General features: G+C 43.4%; 2 protein-coding genes and 1 long non-coding RNA gene across 7 annotated transcripts; 2 read left to right on the top strand and 1 right to left on the bottom strand.

The window, feature by feature from the left end:
* The first annotated feature begins 1,346 nt into the window (after nucleotides 1–1,346).
* Nucleotides 1,347–4,365, top strand: cd2bp2 (CD2 (cytoplasmic tail) binding protein 2). 3 transcript variants are annotated; one of them, XM_023831679.2, is made up of 7 exons: nucleotides 1,347–1,436; nucleotides 1,954–2,029; nucleotides 2,331–2,463; nucleotides 2,588–2,745; nucleotides 3,235–3,790; nucleotides 3,882–3,967; nucleotides 4,170–4,365. In XM_023831679.2, exons 2-7 carry the CDS (start codon nucleotides 1,955–1,957, stop codon nucleotides 4,278–4,280), a joined length of 1,119 nt encoding a protein of 372 aa, XP_023687447.1. In that variant the 5' UTR covers nucleotides 1,347–1,436; nucleotide 1,954; the 3' UTR covers nucleotides 4,281–4,365. The 3 variants fall into 3 exon arrangements, with proteins under 3 accessions (XP_023687447.1, XP_023687446.1, XP_023687449.1); XM_023831678.2 differs by having other exon boundaries at nucleotides 1,382–1,644; XM_023831681.2 differs by lacking the exon at nucleotides 1,347–1,436 and adding an exon at nucleotides 1,437–1,456.
* A 450-nt stretch (nucleotides 4,366–4,815) lies between these two features.
* prr14 (proline rich 14) lies at nucleotides 4,816–20,487 on the top strand. Of its 3 annotated transcripts, none has more exons than XM_072704608.1 (10): nucleotides 4,816–5,484; nucleotides 5,729–5,826; nucleotides 6,244–6,388; nucleotides 6,781–6,867; nucleotides 7,200–7,237; nucleotides 9,299–12,775; nucleotides 12,962–13,079; nucleotides 17,884–17,996; nucleotides 18,744–18,812; nucleotides 18,911–20,487. In XM_072704608.1, exons 2-10 carry the CDS (start codon nucleotides 5,741–5,743, stop codon nucleotides 19,206–19,208), a joined length of 4,431 nt encoding a protein of 1,476 aa, XP_072560709.1. In that variant the 5' UTR covers nucleotides 4,816–5,484; nucleotides 5,729–5,740; the 3' UTR covers nucleotides 19,209–20,487. The 3 variants fall into 3 exon arrangements, with proteins under 3 accessions (XP_072560709.1, XP_072560710.1, XP_072560708.1); XM_072704609.1 differs by having other exon boundaries at nucleotides 4,818–5,484; nucleotides 6,244–6,379; nucleotides 17,881–17,996; XM_072704607.1 differs by having other exon boundaries at nucleotides 4,818–5,484; nucleotides 17,881–17,996.
* LOC111854064 (uncharacterized) lies at nucleotides 20,204–22,632 on the bottom strand. Its single transcript, XR_002840592.2, has 4 exons — nucleotides 22,340–22,632; nucleotides 21,855–21,963; nucleotides 20,968–21,170; nucleotides 20,204–20,879 (listed from the first exon to the last, which is right to left on the bottom strand). It is a non-coding gene; the product is annotated as an uncharacterized lncRNA (long non-coding RNA).
* Between the last annotated feature and the right edge of the window lie 365 nt (nucleotides 22,633–22,997).

Below are 22,997 nucleotides of genomic sequence, written 5' to 3'. Positions count from 1 at the left end.
GTGTACAGCTCATGTAGCGCCTCCTTAGCATTAGCGTCGGGGGTAATGTACACCGCCACAAAAACGATGTCGCTGAACTCCAACGGCAAATAATAATGCAGTGTCATCCGTAAGGACCGTCCCATCACCTGCCCTGACTGCAAGTCTCCGAGGAACAGATTCAGGTGTGTGTAATGCTTCGATTCCTCTGTAAGCAGGACGTGGGTTTCTAGACCACAGATGATCACCTGCTCATCTAGCAAACGCCTCCTTATCGGCCCTCAGAGCCCTCACAGCGATCCTCCTCGGTTCCCGGTACAGACTGGAGTTGCCACCAAGTCGTATGCTGTGACTCCTCTCAATAATATCCAGGGTGCCCTGCAAGATGAAACACCTCCTTCTCGGAACATCGGCAACATCAACACAACCCTCGGCAACCTTCAGGGTCTTATCATGGAAGGTCTCCAACATCATCCCCCATCCCCTTCATGGTGCATGCATTCTTTTTATTCCTTATTATCCTATTTAAAAACATGTTTTTTTGACTTAAAATAGTTGGGAAAATCATTTATAAATAGGATGAAAGAGGGTGTGCTGTAAGAATGTACAGTATACGATATTTACCGAAAATAATGACAAGGCTAAATATCGGATGTGCTTGTGTCCAAATTGCCCATATAATAGATTATGTTATAGTAAGTAAAAATAATGTGTCTTATCCATTATTTAATGACAGTCAATTATGAATATCAGACCAAGCAGTTTACTATAAGAACATTGAAATAAAAAGAACAAAAGCTGCAAGGGCCAGTATCAAATTTAAATCTTCTGTGTAGAAAACCATGAGACTGCATGTAGCTGATACAATTCTAAAGTAGGTTTCTTAGACTTATAAGGACATGACAAATAAAACTAAATAGCTCCTCTACTCAAAGAGATCTCTATCTTCCCACATAAAGAGCCTAATTTTAAGTCCCCAAGAGTGTTTGCTTGAAAACTGTACTAACTAGTTTACTGTCAGGTTTTTTGTCAAACAGATTAACATCACCAACTTTCAGTGGAGGTGTAATAGAAGAAAACTGGACACTATTTTGTATCATGCAGATTTTGTCATATCTATTGCACAAGACAGTAATTTTATACTGTTCTATAAATTCCTCAAAACATAAAAATTTGGCCACTTGAACCCAACAAATCCAGGTCAAACGTACATCATTACCACAGGAATCAATTTTAAATATGGCTCCCCTGCTTGGGATAAGCAATGGGAAGATGGATGGATCATTGGATGGATGGATCTATCACCTTGTCGGCACAGTAGGTGGCGCTATACACCTTTAAGTGAAAACATGAAAACGCCTCACAGAAGAAGAAGATAGGAAGTATCGCTGTTTGGCGTCACGTCCTGTTTGGTATTTTACGGATGGTGGTGCGACTCACGACAGAGTTGTTAACGAGTAACTGCTTTTTTTTCTAAGTCAGCGACTTTTTATGCACGTTGCATCACGTTTACCAACTTTATGTCAGAGTTTATTCTCTATTTGCAGATTTTTCTTTAGGCATTCTGTATCCCGTCATGTACGCATGTGCTGTAATTAGCCGATTAGCTTGGTGGCTAGCTCGCTGCATTATTAGGATAGGGTAGTTACGTTTTATGCATTTTCGGTGGGTAGATATCTAAGTATCTTGTTATTCTTAATCTCTTAATGGATGCGTTGGTTTGAAGCAGGTTCAAACAACTATGTTTTGTAGATAATTAACACGTTTTTTGTGTCAGGAGTAATTAAACTATTTGAAGCCATCCTGCGCATGTAATGATAAATGTGATCTGAGCGAGTCAGCCTTTTAGATGGACCTGCCTTTGTGAGATGATGCAGATGTGCAATACAGTATAAGAGCTGCGGACGCTTTTGTAAAATCTCCGTGCGTCGTTCAGACTCATGGTTTCTAACTGACCTTTCCCACTCTCTGCAGCATGTCTAAAAGAAAAGTGACATTCGAGGACGGCGATGGAGAATTCAGCCTGGAAGAGGATCTCCAGAAGAAGAAGGTGAGGACTCGTGCAGTTCATATTCAGGGGTAGTATTATTTGAATGTTACCATCTTAAAACTCTTCCACATCTCTGTCAGTTCACCTGCAAGCAAAGAGAAACAAAAGGAACATGTTAAGGCCTTTGTATGTGTTGCATGTAAATAACTGTACAGTCTGACATATTTAATGACTACGTTGTTGTTTATGTGTGAAGAAGCTGTTACTTAGAGATCGATAGTGTTCAGAAACTCTTTTGTCACAAGATTGCTTATATACATTGCTTGTTCCTACTCCTCTTCACTCCTTTACTTGTTGCTAGATATGTGAGGCTGTGAGTGGTCCAGGCTCAAGGTTCAAGGGTAAACATTCCTTGGACAGTGATGAGGAGGATGAAGAAGAAACAAGGGAGGATGGGAGCAAATATGAAATTCTGGACAGTGATGACGTGGAGGGTATATATCATGAAAATGGATGGTGTGACAATAACGCGTGTTGGCCAGATTGTCATTCATTTTTGCATGTGAGCTTTAGTGAGTTCTCTGTACTGGTTCTTATAAGTCTTCTCTGTTCTGCCAGGTCAGGAGCAGGCTACGATTGACTATGACGAGGGAGTGCCCATCACACCCTTTAACCTGGATGAAGAGATGCAGGAGGGCCATTTTGACTCAGAGGGCAACTACTTTGTGAAAAAGGAGGAGCAGATTCGAGACAACTGGCTTGACAATATTGACTGGGTACCATAGCTGTACTTACTGCTTACACAGATATGACACCATTACATGCCTGCTCTAAAGCATGACCAGGAAATGACACCATATCTCTAAAGTCACATGAAAGCATCAAGTCTCGGTTTGTCAGTTGTGGCGGGTGGGATTTCAGTGCCCTGTCATTGGCTGACATACCACACCTTCCCATATACTTAAACTTCATTCCTCAATTCGAAATAAGTTTTTATGTATATGGCAAGTAGGTCTCTTACTTTAGCAAAATTTGTATGGCTGAGCTTGAAACCAGGAAAAGGTCATATGGTTAAAAAAAATCTGATTATTTTTATCTTGTAACTCTTGTTTTAAAGGCAGCTGTGTCACTGCATGTTTGAGAGTATTTTTAAGGGCTTGCTTGACACTTTCAGCCTACCTTGATGGTTATCGTTGCTTCCTAATTAATTATAGTGATTGCTCCTTTATATCTGTGCACTGTTGCCCTCCTTCCTGTCTCCCCAGGTAAAAATTAAGGAGCAACCTGTAAAGCGAAAGAAAGGTCTTGCAGCAAAGAGGAAGAGAAGGGAAGGGGATGAAGATGAGGCAGAGGAGGAGAAACAGAGGGAAGAGAAGCGGGCTGATAGTGAGGAGGAAGAGGAGGCGCCTAAAGTTGTCGAGGATCCTTTGGCATCTCTCAGCCAGCGCCAGCTCATGGAGGCTGTTGTTGATCTGCTGTTGCCGGGGGAGACTGTTGCTGGGGCACTGAGGCGGCTCGGGGGAATGGTTGGGAGGAAGAAGGGAAAAGGGAACAGCAAAGGCCAGGAAGAGGGCTCAAATCGAGACACAGAGAAGCTGGACAGGCTCACAGCATTAGCGGACCGGCTGGTGGGCAGTGGGGAGTTTGAGATATACCAGCAGACCTACGAGAAGTTGGCATACATTATAAAGGTTAGAGCAAACCAGAAAAGAGTTGGAAAAGATGAGGATGATGTGTTAGACATGTTTGCAGATGAAATTGATACAAAGGATGGGGGGAAAGCTCCAGAAAAAGAAGATGAGGAGGATGACGGAGGAAGAGGTGGGTTACAGTAAGAATGGAGATTGTTTTGGATATGTCGGAGTGCATTTCCATGGCTCAAGGCCAAACTGACCGTGTTTTCCCTATGCAGTGAGTGATGATGTCATGTGGGAGTACAAGTGGGATATGGATGATAAGTCAGAAATCTATGGCCCATTCAGCAGCCAGCAAATGCAGGTGAACCTAGCAGATCTCTCCCCCTTTCTGCTGCTCCTTTTATAGGCTGGTTATGATTCATGGCTGCAAACATGTACCTACTGGTATATGTGTTTGTACTCTGAAGTACAAACTTTACACTTATTACTACTTGATTTCTAGTTAAGGGTTCAAGTTTTGTGAGTGCCCAAGTCTCATAATTGAATTCTTTTTTCTCCTTCAGAACTGGGTAGAGGAGGGCCACTTCAAAGATGGTGTCTACTGCAGGAGGGTTGGAGAGGGAAACACACAGTTCTACAGCTCCAAGAGGCTTGACTTTGAGCTGTACACCTGAAAAACTGATACATATCTCTGTAAAAGTTTCTGTTTGTGTGTGTCTGTTTTTTCTTTTTTAAATAAATTAGACCACTTCAGGTCAATTATTGAGTATTGTGTTTTAATAAAGTGTGAAATGAAACCTGGGGGGAGGTGCACAGTAGTCATAAAAACTGAAAGTATGATATGGTTTACACTGTGTATGCATGGTCTTTAATGACTGTACATTTTAAATGCCTAATTCATTTTAATTTTTAAAAAGCCAAAAGTACAAGCTAGTGTTTACAATTATGGCTCCTTGTATGACTCCCGCCCAGTTTCTAGCCTGGTGGTAAGCGGGGACTTAATTGGTTCAGGATGTATTATTAAAGTTCATCTGGGTGGAAAGACCGCTTCCAGATCAATTCATTGGTCTCTTTTCGTTAGAAGAGCTCTTCTCTCTGTTTTATTGGTCAATAAGCCACGGTTTGTAATTTCCCATTGGTTGATCTCTGGAAGTAGTAGGAGGCGGGTATAAGTTAAACGGTTTGCCAGCTGATTGGTTGAGAACCGTCAACTGTGGTAGGTTGTGAGGCGTTACGTTTAGGGAAGCAACTTGAGTGAAATTGTAAGGTTGGGCGCCGTCGATAGAGTCATATCGTTGTCGGCGGTCGCGCTGCATAATTCTTATTTGTGTATTGTTGCAGTGAAATATTTAACATTTAAAAAGCAATATAAATGGGTGCCTTTTGCAAATGATTTTGTGCGGATTTATGTAAACATATTACTGGCCCGAAATTGCTTTTCCCCCTTTAATTAACTTGCTTAGTTTTTTTTGTAATATTGATGGCAATCCGTCCTTCGTTAGTTGGCTTACTAAATATTTACTGCATATCGAAGTCAAAGTGTATCAGCACGATCGTGCCGCCTGTTAATTCGATGCGGCAGGCTGACTTTTTAAAATCTAGCGGTATTCCTCGTTAACGTGGAGAAATAACATCCGTGGCTGTCCGGTGGTGTGATTTGTGTAGTTTGGGGGATAAGTAAGTGTTTGCTCGTTACTGTGCGGCCACTTCGGGCTTTTGCTCGCCCTCCTCTCGTCGCATACCGATAGCAGGCTGATGGGGCTCGATCCGAAGCAGCGGCATTGCCCGGTGCATCGGAAACGGAGCTAGTTTTACTCCGTGACCGGAGCCGGTGCACGCCCGCTTGGAAAAGCTGTTTCGGCCGGCGAAAAGCGATCGGTAAGTTCGCATTTATTGTTTCAGGGCACTGTCCTTGTGGGTCAACATGATCCGAGTTCGTGGTTTTACGTTTATTTTATTAGAAATAGCTAACAATGTTACGGTAAACAAAAAAATAAGAATACATTAGCTAGGGGACTGTAATGCACGACCAACGACCACAAAAAAATGCATTTGGAATTATACACTTTCTGTGACTGCTGTTGCAGCAGAGGAAAAATTGAGGATATTGCCCTTCCCCCAGGTTATCTGTCCAATGGAAGAAGATGCGAAAGCTGCTTGCAAAGCTCCTCAAAGCAATTCCCATCCCAGTCTCCAGCCTCCTCCTCTTGTCACATGCAGGTACCTTGTCTGTCCCAGTTCCTGTCTATTTGGTTGAGCCTTTGAGATCTCCTTAATCTTGCTGTCTTCGTCGTCATTGTTCGTTGTAAATTCCTGAAACAAAACGGGGGAAAAATCTTCCCTGACTACCTCAAAACAGCACATCAGAAATGTAACATAGTCTTTCTGAACTTTATAAATCCCACAAAGGGAAACTTCCACCACCAGCAAATGGGAACCAGCAATCCCAGCCAAGTGTTTAAACTGCTGTAGCAGGACACTGAGAAGGCTGGTATCCTCTCCAGTTGCTAGATTAGTTTGCTCCAAGCTAAGAAGCAAATGCTTCTCTCACTGAATGTTATAATTTAAGTATGCTTTACCCCGTTTTAACTCCAACTACTTGGATATTTTGCCTGCTCGAATGTCACTGACATCCAGGGTGCTCACTGATGGGGGAAGGAGCAAAGCAAGGAGGAGGAGTGGTCGTCTTCAGCTGGCCAAGGAGCTCCAAGGTGCCATACAGAAGAGGACGAGGTCCTCTTCCTCCCTCGCGAAGAGGATCTCCAGCAACACGGTATCTCGGGTCTGTCCCACTCAGAATTCCTGAAGTGTCTTTTGATGGATTTGATAATAATGAGATGCATTTTGTCATGGGTGAAAGCTTACTCATCTCTGCTGTTGAACATCTTCAGTGGCATATTGGTTTTTGGCTTAAGGAAGTGAGTACATGCTGTTTAAACATAGGCACAGGTGTAGTCGCTTAGTCAGAAGCTTCTCAGTTCAGGTCTCACTGTTAGAACAACATTTTTCAGAGAAGAAATCTTTTGACCTGATTTGTTGCAGTGAAATGGTGAGCTACGTAAATTGTAAATGTCAGGATGCTGATAGACTCTGGCAGATGCTTTCAAATGGTAAATCATGCATTGAAGCAGTGTTGGATAACTGATTAAGTGTATTGTTTTTTTTAATTTTCAGGTACAGGTTCCAAAGTCCTTGTCTGTGAAGCTAATAAGGATTGATTCCCCACTTAAGAATCAGAAGGAGGATTCAGCAGACAGCACTGTGCGTCTCTCTGTGTGCCATTTATCAGGTTTTGCTCCTATTTTGAGGCCTCTGTGAAAGATGGGTGGTTTCTGGCCATTTCGACTCATTGTTTTCATGATGATTCCTTTTTTGGGATGAAAATTGTTTTGTATCTCGCTGGCCCAGACCTGTTTGGCAGCCTTGAATGCTGTGCCATTTGTGCCAGTCCTTGTGTGTAAACCTTTGTGCAAACCCATTCTGGGGCAGGGTGATGATCAAGTATGAGTGAGAGTTCACGAGAGATCCAGGGAACTTATGTGTGTGTATAAAATGTTGATGTTTGAGTTGATTTGTAATGTTTTTCTCTACAGAGAAGTTGCAGCATACAAGATCAAAGTGGAATGATCATGTAAGTTTTTCCCTAAATAGTGGTTGCAGAAAAAAATACAGAAAAGTTTGCTGGGCATAAAGATACGATGGCAAACTGACAGATTAGTATGTTGACTGATTGGTTGTGATTTATTAAGACTGGTTCATACTTCTCCGCAGAATTGCAACACTCGCATATCCGTTCCATCTATGCATACACAGAAATGTTATTATTCTGATGTTCCCTGCACACGTACCACAGCAGTGAGGGTTGTGTCCGCTTCTCCATTTTTTACAAATTCAGAGAGCCAGCTCACAAGGCTGCCAACGTTTCATATTTCTAATTTACATGTATGTAACAGTTTTATTATATAGTCTGTAGGGTTTTCAAGTTACCCCAATGCTCGTCAAATGCATCCATTATGGTATCTAAAGTGGACGCTAGCGAATGGATCGTGTGCAGTGTGTCCAGAGCTGTGCAGACACAAATTTGGAGTGCGGCAGGCTTTCGTCTGTGGAGACGCACAATGATGTCAAATGCATCGTAAATGTTCGTGCGGACAAGTATGAACCAACCTTTACAGAACGCTGAGAAGCTGCATCCGAGGTTGCCTTGAGTTTAGCATTAAAGAAATACAGTTGTTCCGCAATGAATGGTGTGTTCGTTTTTCTCTCGGAACTCTCGGAAATTCCGAGTTGAGTGGCATCACGTCCGACAATCTCCCGTTCGAGCTACCATATCTCGGAACAAACATGGCTGCCTCCATGAACACGCTGCTGTGTGTTGTTGCTTTATATTTTAGCAGATTTGGAGTGAGATTATTTTTTCCGAGAGACAAACAAGAAACACGAACTAGTCAAACCACATTAAAAGCTTTATAAAATATTTTAGCACATTCATATCGATATTCTTTTTTCGAGATGCAAACAAACTACAAACAAACCAAAGACACTAACAAGTCTGGTAAAAATCTGATATTGCATGATAGGATACTGTTTACGGTCATGATATGGTATTCTCTAAATCGCACACGTGCAGTTACATTTATAACTAATACATTTAACAAAGTAAACCTATTTTATAAATCTTTAAAAATAATTACTGTTGAGTGTGTAAGCTGCCAGTTACGTCACAGGGGCAACTTGGACAACAAAATCTTGTCCGACATCAACGTTATCACGCCCAGCTCCGTCCGATCCTAATGTGTGCCACGCCCACCTCGTTACCTCCTGTTTCTGCCTGATTGTTCTCACCTGTTGCTCGTTACCCTTAGCTCGTCTTTTGTATTTAGTCCTCGTCTGAGTCAGTATTCCCCAGATTTGTCATTGACGTTCGTCCATGTGCTTCCCCCGGTCCTGTCATCCGATTAAAACCCCGTTTATTTGACTTCCTGGCTCCTTTTCCCTGCTTCCCTGCTCGCCTTCTTGCCGTGATGTGACAAACACCATAAAAGAGGCGTGTTTCCGACGAGAAGTGACATTTTATTTGATGTTTCGTGACGTTTTCATCCGAGTTCTGACTTGGAGAGAAATAATCGAACGCACCAGAAGTGTATCAGCTTGATCTCCTTAAAACTGTGTGGAAAAAGGACCCCATATTCTCATATAATTAGGAGTCACATTCAGATGCCTTTGCAAATGAACAACTCACACAGAACTGTTACAGGGAGGATTTATTTATGATTCAGAACCATTTTTGTCATTTACGATATTATTCATTAGGGAGGTAATAATTCTCCAAATCTGCAGTTCAGTTCAGACCTCAATCATGGTTGGACCAAAATAGTCACGTGACACACACAGTTGGAAGACAAAAAAAAATAGGTGTAATGTGTGAAATTTACGAAATGTACAGTTTGCCCTAACTAAATGCAATAATTTTGTGATTTACATGTGTTGATGTTAATTCTGAAATGAAAAATGAGCTTCATAACATTAGTAAGACAGTTGAGAGCAGCGTTAAATCTTCTAGAAACGCGACTCAAAATTGTGAACATTTGTATTGTGGTTTTCAGTCTTCAGAGCTGTTACACCACTATCATTCATGTATGTTGGTGAATGGTATAGGTCTTTGGTGCTTAATGCATCTTTTTGATTGTAGGTCCACTGGGGGACACGGCTCTAAATTTGTGGAGTCTGCTGCTTCCATAGTTCAAGAAGAGGACTCTGCCACTGGAAATTTTAAGACTGGGCTGGAAGCTGGTGAAACAGAAAGTGGTCTAGAACAGCCCAAACCTCCTGAAAGTCCTTCTCCTGTGAAGCAGTGGGTAATTGGTCCCTTGTTGCAGACATTCAAATCGAAGATGGCAAGTTTCACCGAAATCGTTATGACTCCGGTCAGGTTTTTCAAAACGAGCCCCTCGTCCTCGGCCTGCAGCGACAACCCAGTTCTCACGAATCCCAGCGAGGACTCTGATGGCTACTCAAGTGCCCACAAAGGACTCCATTCAGAGCAAAAAACTGAAGGAGAGCAGAAAGGAGCAGAGAGCAGTATCAAAATGTTGACCAACAAAGAACTCCAAAGAGAGATCAGCACAGGAATCATAAATAACTGCTGCACAGATGGAGAACTGAACTGTGTTGTCCGCAGGTCGTCTGCAATACAGAGATTAAACTTTGTGGCAGAGGCCAATGTCCAAAGCTCTGTTCAAGAGCAGGATTTTGCCCTTTTTGATGAACAGAACAGTGATGGTGTTGCTGTGTATGAAATAGATGGTCTGAGGGATTCTGATGACCAAGTAGCTTCTGTTAGGCAGGGTGAGCAGGAGCTTCATTCAGATCTCTGTCTACAACATAGATCTGGTGCGGAGAAAGGGATAGATTCCCGGGTGGATTCCTCTTCTGAGAATTCCTGCAACACTAGGCTCAGTTTATCCTTAAACCCTGGCACACCGGAGCAGATGGAGGCATGTATTCTGTTGAGAAGGTTGGACCGTAAACGTATGCTTGAGCTTGACTCCTCTCCTGAAGGTCCTCGCAAACGGTTGCCTTTGTCTGCTGTGGAAGCCGGTTTGGTTTTTTCAGAAGTATCATCGGTCCTCTCTGAGCTGAGGGAGGGGCATACCCTCAAAGATTCCTCAGGGCCTGTGACTCATGAGACAGTTATTAGCGTGGAGTCTGATCACTTAACACCCTTAAAGTATTACACACCCCCTGATTCTCTCAGACTCTCTGAGGTTGAGGAGGCAGGTGTTGGACAGCTGAAATTCTTGGACAGTGTTGAAGATAGGCAGCCTTCAACCTTAACCATCTCGTGGGACCAGAACAACACCGATACTGAAAGAAAGGAATGTACAGCTTCTCTTTCCTCACCGAGAAAATCCTCTATATGGCCAGGAAATATGAGTGGACCCTCTGTTCGAAGCCAAGCAGAGGACAAGCTGCAGCTAAATCACCTAGAGGTTTTGGCCTGCCCTCTACTCAGTCCTTTACTGAAAGGACCTTCTTCCACCGAAGAAAAAGTTGGAACAGAAAAATCTTGGCGAGTCCAACCTGAAGAAGATCAAAAGGCAGATTGCAGAGGAAACATAGCAAAGCAAGTTAAAGACAATGAGAAATTACTGGAAAAACATGCTGGAGAATTGTTAAGTGCCTCAACTGCAGATGTCAGAACAGTGAGACAAGTGCAGAGGAGAAGCAAAAGGATGTGTCATGTCAACGTTGAGTGTCATAGGGTTAAGGGCGATGCTGTCATAGTCGGCACACATAAGCAAACTGCCTTGGGAAGTGGTAGATCTGAATCTCAAAGAGGAAGAAGAGCACATAAAGGTTGGAGTATAACAAGAAAAAAACAAAAATCTCCTGTCACAGAGGTGGTGACTTCCACCAAGAAGCTCGCTGTTAGCTGCCCAAAGAACCTTCCCTCTGATCTTACAGACGGCAGTGTTGGTAACAGTGGGTCTGACCACAGTATCAACAGGAATGTAACCAACAAAAGTAATTGTTGTAATAAAGGTAAATTATTGAGGTGTCCAGAGCCGCCTAATGTTGCCAGAGCTGACTGCAGTCCATGTACCTCGGAGGTGTTCACACCATCTTTGACGGATTGTACAAAAGCGTCGTGCTCGACTCAGGTCTCCACTACAATGACTATCACGATAGCGAGGGAAAAGGAGGGTGCAATGGTCCGCAGGGGTATGTCAGACAGCATGTGTCCCCAGGTACCAAACATGAGAGATCAAGGTTCAAATCCAGACATTGAGATGGGTCTCACTGCAAATTGTAAAGAGAGTCAGGTTGTGCAAAGGGACCTTGACTATGCTCTACAGGCAAACAATTTGATGGAGGTGAGTAAGGAGACTGATGGTGACCAAGCAGCGGTAAATTTAGGTCAGCAGAGAGCTAGGAAACGAAAACTTAAGACCCTTTGTAGTGCAACAAAGGGACCTAAAAAGTTCTCTAAAGGACTGAGAGGGGCTGATGGGGGCAGGAGTCAGGTTGTGGGCATGGGGCGGCAGATGGCACAATCAGAAGGTTTAGAGAAAAACAGCGAGATTGAAGGAGGAACACTGGAGAGTAGAGATTCCAGTGCTACAGAACTTCATCCAAAAGAGGCAGTTGGTCAACACCTTGGTAAAGATTCAAGTTCATTCAATACAATGGCAGCACCAAAGAGCCCTTTCAAGAACTTCTCACCATTTACCAGCTCTCTAACCCCATCCGATGACCCACTGATGGCAAAAGATAAGTCAGTGGATGGGTGCACCTTGCGTGTAATGGCTGACCAATCGGACAATGGGACTTCTGCTCCAACTGTGGGTGGCTTCTCACCATATTGTGAAGAGGAGAAAAAGGCTTTTTGTGCTCTTCACCTGGCTGCCTCAAATGTTTTTGTGAAGCTTGAGAGATTAGAGATTGTAGAGAAGAATGCCAGGGAGGAGGAAGAACCAGGGATTGTGACCGGCTCCATTGCAAGTGGTTCAGTAGAGCCGAGAAGAGGGCATGGAATAAAGACTACAAGGGAGCAGGAGGGGAGTGACAGTGCCAGGGTGGTGGGGCAGCAGCGGAAGGAGGCTGGTCTACCGAAGGCATCAGGTAGCGGTCCTCTGCATGCTCGCTTGCTGCGAAGCCGCTCCTGTCCCGAGATCCCCTCATCCCTCCTCGAGGACTGCTGGAGCACCTCACCATGCCCTTCACCCCCCCACAGCAGCCTTCCTTCCTCCTTCCTCCAGCAGCACTCTCTGGTTCACCCCCCTCCCTCGCCAGTCAAGCGGACTCGTCGGCACACTGTCTGCAGCGTGGAGGTGGAACGGGAGATCGCCCCCTTGTGTCTCCGCAAGGAGGTGTACCCTACTGGTTTCTCCACCACCTCTCCCTCCTGCACCCCCCAGACAGCTCTTGCCTCCTGCTTCCTGTCCAGCCCACTGGCCTTCCTCTCGCAGAAACGTGACGGGAGCGGCTGCAGCTCAGGAGCCAGCACTGGTGGCAGCAGCAGTCGTGACGACTCCCCTTCGTCCTCCACCTTCCCCTCATACCCCTTCCCTGCTTCTCCAGTAGTCCGTCACCTCTTCCCTGGCACCAGTCCCTCTGCCCATCCCAGAACTGGCCAACCCGCTGCTTCCATTTCATCTCTATGTAGGTGAGCACCCATGAAGTTCAGGAGGAACCAGTGATTTAATTTCGGAGGGTTTGAATTAATTTTTTAATTGTATTGTTACGACTGAGGACCATTGCCTGTTTTGGATCTTATTTCCCATTCAGCCTATGGGAGTCACCCTTCTCCTGGCAAATGCTGACTTTTATTCCTTTCGGCTTGGTTTGTCAGTGTCTCCTCACAGGTCTCCTTAGAGGGACACAGTCCAGGGAGGCTCCAGCGGAAAGAGGAGAGCAGTCAGAGTTACAGAACCCAGGAGGAAAAGGCAGTCTGCTACTCAGAGTTCAAGGTAGCCTCCTCAGTCTCCTCACCTATGTTCAGGACTACAAACTTGAAAATGATCTCAAAGAGCCATATGGGAAAAAATGAGCCACAGTTTCCACCAACCCCAGATTTCCTTAGCTGTTCCCGTTTCATTGCAGGGGTCCTCACTACATTTAACAATCTAGGGATAACCACAGTTACCTAATTAGCCTTTTATATACTGCAGTGTAGTTAGTCAATTCACTTTTAATTTGGGATATCACGTTAACAAAATTTTAGAAGTCTGTAGTAATACCAATCTCAATTCTCAATACTAGAAATTAGAAATCTAATTCGACACCATGACAAGACAAATTTTCCATTTTAACTCCCATTTCTTAAAACTTACATCAACAAAATATAAGGAATCAAAAGTATTTACAAATTAATGTTAAAAGTAGCTTTAAATGGCAGTTTTGCAATCAGTCAATAACTGAGATTGTGCAAAGTAATACGAGGCAACATGCGGCTCTTTATACATTCTTACTGTAATTGGTTGACTGGTAAAAATTCACTGGCACGCCTACAGACAATTTAGCCTGTAAATATTGACTTATATAGGCTATGGTTATATTGACACATTAACGTCAAGGATGCTACATCATGATACAACACAAATTGTTTATATTAATCATAAATGATCTGAGCTGAATCGAACAGTACTGCCAATCTGTGCTTTTTTAGATAAAACAAGATGATGGAACATTAAAATACAGTGGTACTTCAGAACTCGAAATTAATCCGTTCAGAACTCTGGACCGAATCCTAAAAAGTTTGAGTTCTGATCGAAGTTTCCCCAGAAGAAATAATGGAAAGCCTGGCCCCAAAAATTTTTTTTTTTTTTTTTTTAAGCATTTAAACACCAAATGAACCGGACAAAGCAAGAAAAGCATATACTGTACTAAAGACATCGAAGCACATTTATCAAAACAGTAATTTTTAAAGTTTAAAAAAAAAAGTCATGCCCCGATCGTCCGCTCCTTCCGTGTGCCATGCCCCCTCTTTAACCTCGTGTGGAATCCCCGTGTGATCAGCTGTATCTGCTTGTTGTCGTTAGTTATGGCGTTAAATTAGTGCCAAAACTCGCGCGCATAAAAACCATGCGCGCGTATGTGCCCAAAATGCTAAACCAACATGTCATATTAACTATTAACACGATTTTGCACAAATCAAGGAATGCTTTGAAGCGCAAAAATAATCAGTGTGCATCGTTGTCTATGTACTGGACATCACGATTTTGTCATTAAAAACTCCCACCCTTCCATTAAAAGTTATTAAAGCCATAAAACTGAATATCAAATATGAGGCTAACTTAATTTGTCACTGACCGCGGTTATCTTCATCTTCTACCAAAGCAAATCGTCAAAATTTAAAAAAATCAATCAAAGGAGCGGAGATATTAGCCACTGTTCCCACCTCCAAAGTGTCAAAATTCATCCTGTTGAGCGAGCGAGTGCTGTGTAGACGCAAGCGCGTCGAGAGGATGGGTTTTCAGCTTGCGAGCACACATGCGCGCGTGGTTCGACTTTTGGCACTAATTTTGGCTGAGCGAGCGAGCGAGTGCTGTGCAAACGCGAACACGTAGAGAGCATGAATTTTCTGCTCGCGAGCGCATACGCGCTAGTTTTGGCAGTAATTTAACGCCATAATTAGTCCTCTATTTAGTCCGCGTTTCAGTTTCTTTCCCTAGTCCGGTCATTGTATTGTCCGTCTGCGTTTTGCCTGCCTTACCTGTAATTAAACTCTGTATTCCCCGATACCCTGACATCTGCGCCTTTGTCTCCGTTCCGTCCCCGCTGGGCATGACAATATTATAATTAAATGTATTAATGGTTTATTTTCAATATTAAAATAATAAGAAATCTTTATTTTAAAATGTATTTTATTATATAATAATTACTGTCTATCATTGTCTAAATGTATCTATATGTATTCAGCTAGTGTAAACATGCACGATCTCACAGGGAATGCGAGGCTGAGACTGAAGCGTTACCCTTTGTTTCTGCTGAGACGTGCCGCGTGACTCATTTCCCTGCGCGTACAAGTTATCTTAGGTCAGCATTCACGGTTTGACTTCTGAGATTCAGATCGAGTTCTAGGTAATTTTTTTCGAACTGGTTGGTTCGACTTTTAAGAAATTCAAGTTCTAATGAGTTCGAGAACTGAGGTACCACTGTACTAACTTTTAAGCTTTAAGTCTTTTAATAAATTTGATTTGTCAGTCTTTCAAGTGCTTATCAAGGTTTCATGTGTTGCTTTAGTTTAAAAAAACACTGACTCATTTTGCAAACAGGATTTTTGGCATCTATGATACCAAATATTTCTAAATATAATTTTTCCTGTCAATAAATGATTGTTGTGGTACAGGTGCTGAACCACAACTCTCTACCATTTTGAAACATTTTGTTTTTCTTCAGGTGTCACTGGGTATCCCCAAAATTATCAGACTTAGTGCACTTGCAATACGCAGCAGATGTAAATCACAAACTAGCTAGACTGTTCCGCTGAAAAAGATTATTTAAAAATGAGCAGTTCTGCACAGAAAAGAATTAAATTTGGGTAACGCATCATGTTATCTTTTTAGCATCATAGACTACTGTGATAAGTACTGATTTCACTGGTTACTACCAACACTGGGACATAAACTAGTATCATTATGTCTTCTGAGCGTTGATACCGAATTGGTACCGAAAATATTGGGTTTTGGGACATCGCTACTCTGATTAATTTAAAATTCTGCCACTTCAGTACAGTCTCCACAAATACTAAGCTAATTTTTATTTTTCTGTTATTTTTTTCAGTTAAACTATAACCAAATTTTCCATTGTTCTCATCACCATTGATACCGATCTGCAGCTGTCAGTCACTTTCTCTTTAAGATGAGAACTCAGAAACTATTTGATGGATCTTTTTGGGCTGTTTACATTTTGAGACAGATTATATGAAAATTGAAGCAGAGCTGCATAGTGATACAAAGAGGGGCAGTTTCAGACACTTGATCTTTTTTCAAACCTTTCTATCGGAGACTAACGGGAACCCCTCAAAAGCTGAGACAGTTTGCCCCAAAATTGAAGCAGGAGTATGAAGGCACATTGTACGGAGTAACAGCTCTTAGTAACAGCAAAAGGTAGGGTGACTTGTATAAGACGCTTGAACTTGTGGACAGGATAATTCTATTTAATATTATTACTCCTTTTACTCTATTTGATCTTTAATTGATCTTATTACCACTTTTCCAAAATATTTTATATGGATGTAAATATATAATTGATACATCACCCCAAAATTGAAACCTCAACAATAGTTGATTGTGGAGGAAGAAAACTGCAGTAATAGAACTTAAAAGGAGGCTTGCAGACATGACATAACCAAAGCGATTTGAAGTTTGAAAGTATCTTTTTCAAGCTTCCTAGGAACATTGTACCGGTCAGTGGTCCTCAAACTGTAGAACGAGACGATTTTCTGAATATTCTAAAATCGTTATAGATGTTCTTCCCCCCCCCCCCCCCCCCCCCAATTGCCAGACCCCCATTCAGCAGAATGTATCTGTAGCCAGTTGGTGAAATGTTTTGTGGGGGAATTTAATTAAACTTGGGCTTTAAGGATTTTAGAGAGGTGCCAGGTAGCTTTGGGCATAGTGGAGTAATATTTTTGTTGGACTGCGGTATTGTCCAAAGTGAGTGTGTATGTGTGTGTGTGTGTTGTAATTATTATATTGTGGGGACCAAATTTCCCCAAAATGTAGTGTAAATCTGTACCTTTTTACCTTGTGGGGACATTTTTCGGGTCTCCACAGTATAAACCTCAATTTTATGAAAATCTTTGTCTGCAATTAAAAAATGAATATAGCCAAAAATCATGTGTTCTGTTTACTTATGGCTAAGATTAGGGCTGGGTAGAAGTTAAGGTTGTCATAGTTCGGATTAGGGTTATGCCCATAGAAATGAATAATACGAACATTTGAAGTGTGTGTGTGTGTGTGATTGAAGAGGGGCAGGGGGGGTTCGTCCAGGGAACACATGTCTTTTATTGTCAGCTTCTTTACCATTGTGGGAAGGAGGAGCAGAATAGACATATGTGGAATACTAATTGTATAAATAGCATTGCAAAACGTGGACAAATACAGGTAACTACATGATTGGTGGGGAAAGTTTCTGCTGATTCGGCATGTAAGTGGAATGTACAACAAATGAATAGCTGTAGTTTTCAAGTTATGTCTCGCAACTAGGATATTTGGGTAAAAACTCATTTATTGGCTTTTACATTTCTAACCAGTTGATTCCAGAAATTGAGGTTGGGGGGTGTGGGAGGAGTAAGGATTATATGGGGGCTGGGGGGGTGGGTGACGGCTATCCAGGGAACACATTGTTGTCATTCCGCAAGCAGCATTTCTAGTTTGATCAGTTTCTCATTTCTTCAGTAAAATGTTGAGAATCAGGTGCACATTTGAATATCTGCTTCAATGCTGGCATCTAGTGGCCATGTTGAAATTGTTCCCCTTCGTTTCCGGCTCAGTGGGTAGCTCTGGGGTTGATCCTGTGCCTGGTTCTGCCTGTGCTGCGTTTGTGTGTTCTTGGCATATTTGTGTGCATTTTCTCCCTGAACTCTGGCCAAAATCGTATGAAATCGGTGTCTATGAATTTCCCTTAGTGTCCCCAGCCTGGCACCCTGTGCATTCTGGGATATACTCAAGGACCGTATGAGGTACTGGAGTTGTTTTGAAAGGTCAGTGCTCTCCCCTGTGGTGTGACCCCAGCCCCTGACCCCAGTACTGTCCCCTATCCCAGCAGGTGGGCTCTGTCAAACGAGGTGATCATGGAAAGGTGTCACGCATCAGGATCCGCAGGGCCGTCCCTAAGCCCCCCGCCAACCTAACACCGATGGGCCTGCCCAAGCCAATCAGGTGAGGAGGGACAGGGCGCAGTCCTCAGACGGGGACCGCTGTCCTCCTGTGGCTCGGGGCCTTCTCTCATGTATAGTCTGCAGTTCTACACCCACTTGTCACAATCAGCTTGTTAACCTTCTTTAGCTTGGGCTTGGTCTGGTGACTTGGTCTGTTTTTTTGTTTTTCTTTTTTTTGTTTGTGTTTTTATGTTCATGTTTTTCCGAAAGCCCCCCCCCCCCCTTTTTTATTTTATTTTCACTTTAGTTTATGCAATCACAACCATGTGATGTCTAGGGGGAGGGGGGCACGGTGACCCCGCAGGTGAAGCACTGTCGCTTCACACCATTAGGGCTGGTGGTTTGAACCACATCTCTGCTCTGTCTGTGCATTTTCTCCGGTTCCTCCACAGGCCTGTGGTTCACTGATTGGTGTCCCTTAAAATAGTGAATGATTGTGTGGAACATGCTCCACACCCACTAGTGACCCTGACCAAGATAAATGGAAGGTTGATGGATGTGTGGGTGTGTGGAAAGGGATATCCTTTCAGGCTTCAATGTGTTTGAACTTATTTGTGGACTCAGCGTTTAATCACCCAATGTGTTTGTTTAGCATGAAATGAAAGGAGGTTCTAGATAATGACGCTGGTTTTCATGCGTCAGTGTGTCCCTGGTCATTGTGGGTAACAAGCCTTTTTAAAGGAAAGCTAAGAGGTAAATGCCGAAGTCAAATAGCTGCTCAAAGCTTGATTCTTGTGATTGTTTATAGGTTGAAGAAGAAGGAGTTCAGCTTGGAGGAGATCTACACCAACAAGAACTTCCAGAAACCACCAGAGGGGTGAGGATCTTCCTCCAGTCTTCTTTTGCTACAGTGAGGAATGTGATCTGTATTGTGATGCTTGTACATTTCTCTTCTCTCTGTCCCCTTTCCCACAGCCGTCTAGAGACGATATTTGAAGTACCGGTCAGCTGTCGTGATGGATCCTTGTCCCTGATTAGTCAGCGCCGTTTCAAGCGATTGGTAGATTTCCCCGAATTGGGCGTGGCTAGGAAGTCCAAGAAACCTCTGGTTGGGTCTTGTGGGAAGCCTGCCGTGGGTAGGACTCGCCGAGGGGGAGGAGCTAGGGGCAGAGAAAGCCCCGCCCTCTCCTCAGAGGAACTTGATTCGGTCCTGTGTGCCAAACTCACTCAACTAGACAGCTGGCTTGCCTTCGACGAAGGTGTGCTGGCCTGAGCTGTAACTACTGGTAAATTATAAGGCAGCTTGGATATCTATTGGGGTCATTCCCCATCCGTCCTAGATTTAAAAAAAAAGGGCATCTTATATGGACTGGTCATGCATGGACCTTTTTTGTTGTTATAAAGGCAGTTATTCATACATTTTGTATTTATTGTATTGTTTTTGTGTCCAAGTGCCACCATTTTTCTCCTGTCCAGCGTCAGGCTTCTCGTCTATGTACTAAACCCCGCCCCCCAGCTGTGTTCTGAAGGGGCCCTATCCTGTGGATCTGTTCTCTTTCATATCCGTGTTGTACGCATAGCAGGCATTAGTAAGTTAGGTTTATCTGTCCATCTGGATGGCGTGTCCCGGGGCTGGAGCTCGAGTTCTGGTGCGTGGCAAGGCCCTTGGCGTCCTCACCACGGCAGCATCATTTTTGTGTTTATGGCAGGGGTGCATAGTTCAAGTCTGGAAAGTAAAAATCCAGACCAAGATTTTGCTTCAACCAAGCAGTTCACTATAAAGAGTCACAGCCACAACCAACTGGTTGGTTGGAACAAAATCTTGGTCTGGATTTTTACTTTCTTCACCTGACCTTATCCCCCTCTGGATTATTGTAGCTCGCTGGCCTGGTCTGCTCATTGGCAGTATCGCTACTGTATTTTACTTTGTTAGAAACGGCTCCCTGCAGCAGGTAAAGGAGAAGGGTGGAGCTTTACCACACGCAGTAGGCGCTGGAAAGTTATGCTGTTTGTGAATGACCACCATTGAGGAGTTTTTATAGTGGTGTCTGCATTGTATATTATAAATGTTATCTTTTTCATACATAGAACATAGTCATACATGTTAGCTTGAGGCTTTCATCATACTGATCTATATATATAGATATATATAAATGTTTCTTTTTTCTACTGAATAAATGTTTTTATGGCATGTTTGTATTATTTAAATTGTAGCAGCTAGTATAAGTGTATTGTTACTGTACTTAATACTTTCAAAATGACTAGGTCTGAATTTGGTATGTCAAATTTTATTATAAAACATTTTATAGTAAATAAAAGTAAATAAAATCTGAAATTCAAAAAATGTAACAAGTTAAAATTGACAGTGTAACAATTTCTTCTCCATAACATAAATTAAGTCAGACTAACCCAAGAAACATTATATAATTTAAGATATGAGTAACACTTAATGCCAAATAGTCGCAAAAAGATTAATTTTCTACTAAGATACTAGCCACGTGATGCTTTTCTTGAGCCTACACAGGACCTGATCATTAAACCAAAATTCCCGAGCATTGTTTAGTGTCATTCTTAAGTTAATGCTTTTTAATGGCTCTGTCATCCAAAAATTAATCAGTGTATGAATGGGATTTGCCTGGCTGCCGGCAGTCGTCATAGGCACCATGTCTGACCTGTTATACTGTTACTAGAAGGCAGGCAGGAGTCATGGCCATAGGAACTGGATTTCCACGCCCAGTTGGACAAAAGCGGCCCGTCTGGAACGTGGACTAAGCTGTAAACTGAGTCACTCTGCAATACGCAGCAGGTATGATACCAAGGCCATCATGACCGGGGTGAGAACCAAGATCCCCACCCACACCACGATGGCGATGACGCTATATTTCCGTGCCTGACGGGAAAACTTCTGAGCGCTCTCCACATCTGTGTCCCTCTTCTCCTGTGCCTTTGGGGGAGGAGAGAGAGAGAGACATCAGTAAGATCAGAGGGAAACTCTCAGGCAGAGCTTCCAATCTGGTGTATGCTACACTTACTCTGACAGAGTTGATCAGAGCCAGAATGCCCAAGCAAGATATCCCACAGATAATACTGCAGACAGCCAGCTTCCTGTAAAGCTTGATCCGTCTGCTGGGCCTCTTTCCTTCCGACTTCTGGATGGGTACTGTCTGCAAGGGGATAGCCTCTTCCATCACGGGGCCGTCAGACATAGGAGTGCTGTATGTGGCTGATGACGAAGCTGGAGAGGAGAGGAGCGGTGGGGGTGAGATGTGAAGTTTAGGATCAGTAGTACTGGGCACAAGGAAAAAGATGAGGGAAATGAAAGATGTGGATAGAGATGGATAAAAGCTCAACATCACTGTGACATGACAGAAGGGCCGCAGTATGAGGTGAGGGAGACGGGCTGCGGTGTGAAATGGGTTTGGGGTGAGGGAGACGGGCCAGGCAGGTTTCACTAAAGGTGACGCGCTGTGGATGCCTGGCAACCCAGCACTGTAATTTTCCAGTGCACAGATGTATACCATGTAATGATATGAGCCTGTAAAACAGGTATACGGACGGGCTGGGGCAGCTGCCACTGATTGACACAGAACTACCCGCCCTCAGGCACCCCTATGTTGCTGTTGTCTGTAAGGAGAGCCTGTTTGTTAACTTATCTAAAGATGGCAAGTGCTGCTTGGGTATCGCAGCCTCCCCTCTATCGCAGCGGCTTGGGTGCTGAAACCACAGGATGTAAACACCCTCAATTTCCTCCAGCACTCGGTTTCTGCACCTCAAAGCGGCACTAACACTGCTGGATATAACTATGTAGGGGCCGGGGGTGAGGATGGGGGAGAACTAGCTGTCCGAGCTGAAACACATGGCAAGCAGCTGCTTGATCAGAAGTTTTTTCATCGTGTTGAAATGTAGCAGATGTGCTCACCGTTTCCTGTGAACTTGAGGCTTCAGGCTTTCACCTCAAAAGCGTGTGGCACCTTGAAACTGAGGAGGACCGCAGTGGTCACAACAGGCGGCTAACGGTGTGAGTGAACCTGGGAAACGGGAGGGGAACCTGAAATCAGCATGTCCCTGATATCACTTCTGTTTTTGCTTCTTTGCTGAATTTTTGAAACACTAAAATGAACCCGCCAAAAAAAAAAACACAAAGAGGAAATGATCAAGTTAAGAAACATGCATTCTTGCATTTCTATCAGTGGCTACGTGACAACAAGGACATGAGAAACTTCCAGCTGAAAGTGACAAATCAGGCAGCTCGTTTTAAATGCTGTCCTGCGGTCACACACTACGGTGCATCGGTATTGTTGTGCGAACACAGCACAAAGATAGGACACCAGCCGGAGCACCAACAAACTTCAATACGGGGTATCTGGTATCACTGCCATACCAGACAGACACAGGTATACTTACACACTCACTCGTCCAGACATGACCGGCAAATTCCACACGCCGCACAGAGGCAATATCCTAAGTATCAGAAATCTAAATCCACAAGTGTGACAGTGTTGTATAAATCCAGATTCAGTTTCCTTTTGTCTACGTCAACAAAATCTTTCAGTGGTTCTCAGCTACGATGAATGAAACAAATTCTGTGCGAGACCAAGCAGTTTCTGGTGTGTCCCCTCTTCGACGGTGCGGGAAAACCCGGAATGAGCTCTTGGTATGTGCTTAGAGTGTAAGAATGAATGTGGGAGTGTTTCTGGCTTACAGTATAGCTCCACACCCCTTTCTTTCTCTTTGCTTTTGCTCCACCCCCATTTGTAGCCATAACCTTCCTCTTTAAGCTGTGGTATTTTTGCCCCCCTCATGCTGAAACAAGCCCTTCCCATCAGAATTATGTAAAAGTATTTTCAAGTGTAGTTACAAGTCTGTTATTCATTGGGCCATTGCACTATGACTTTAGTGAAGTAAAACTTTACTTTGTTGTCATTGCAACCATTTATTTCTGTATTGGGGTGTCTTACAGTAAATACATCCTCTGTTTATTTCCATTGTGGGTTCTCTCTCTCTCTCTCTCTCTCTCTCTCTCTCGTTGTCTTGCGCAACGTCACAGGCAGGCTGTTTTCGG

The sequence above is a fragment of the Paramormyrops kingsleyae genome, chromosome 22, assembly GCF_048594095.1.
Source record: "Paramormyrops kingsleyae isolate MSU_618 chromosome 22, PKINGS_0.4, whole genome shotgun sequence".
Lineage (NCBI taxonomy): Eukaryota > Metazoa > Chordata > Actinopteri > Osteoglossiformes > Mormyridae > Paramormyrops > Paramormyrops kingsleyae.
This window is presented reverse-complemented; position numbering and strand designations above follow the sequence as displayed.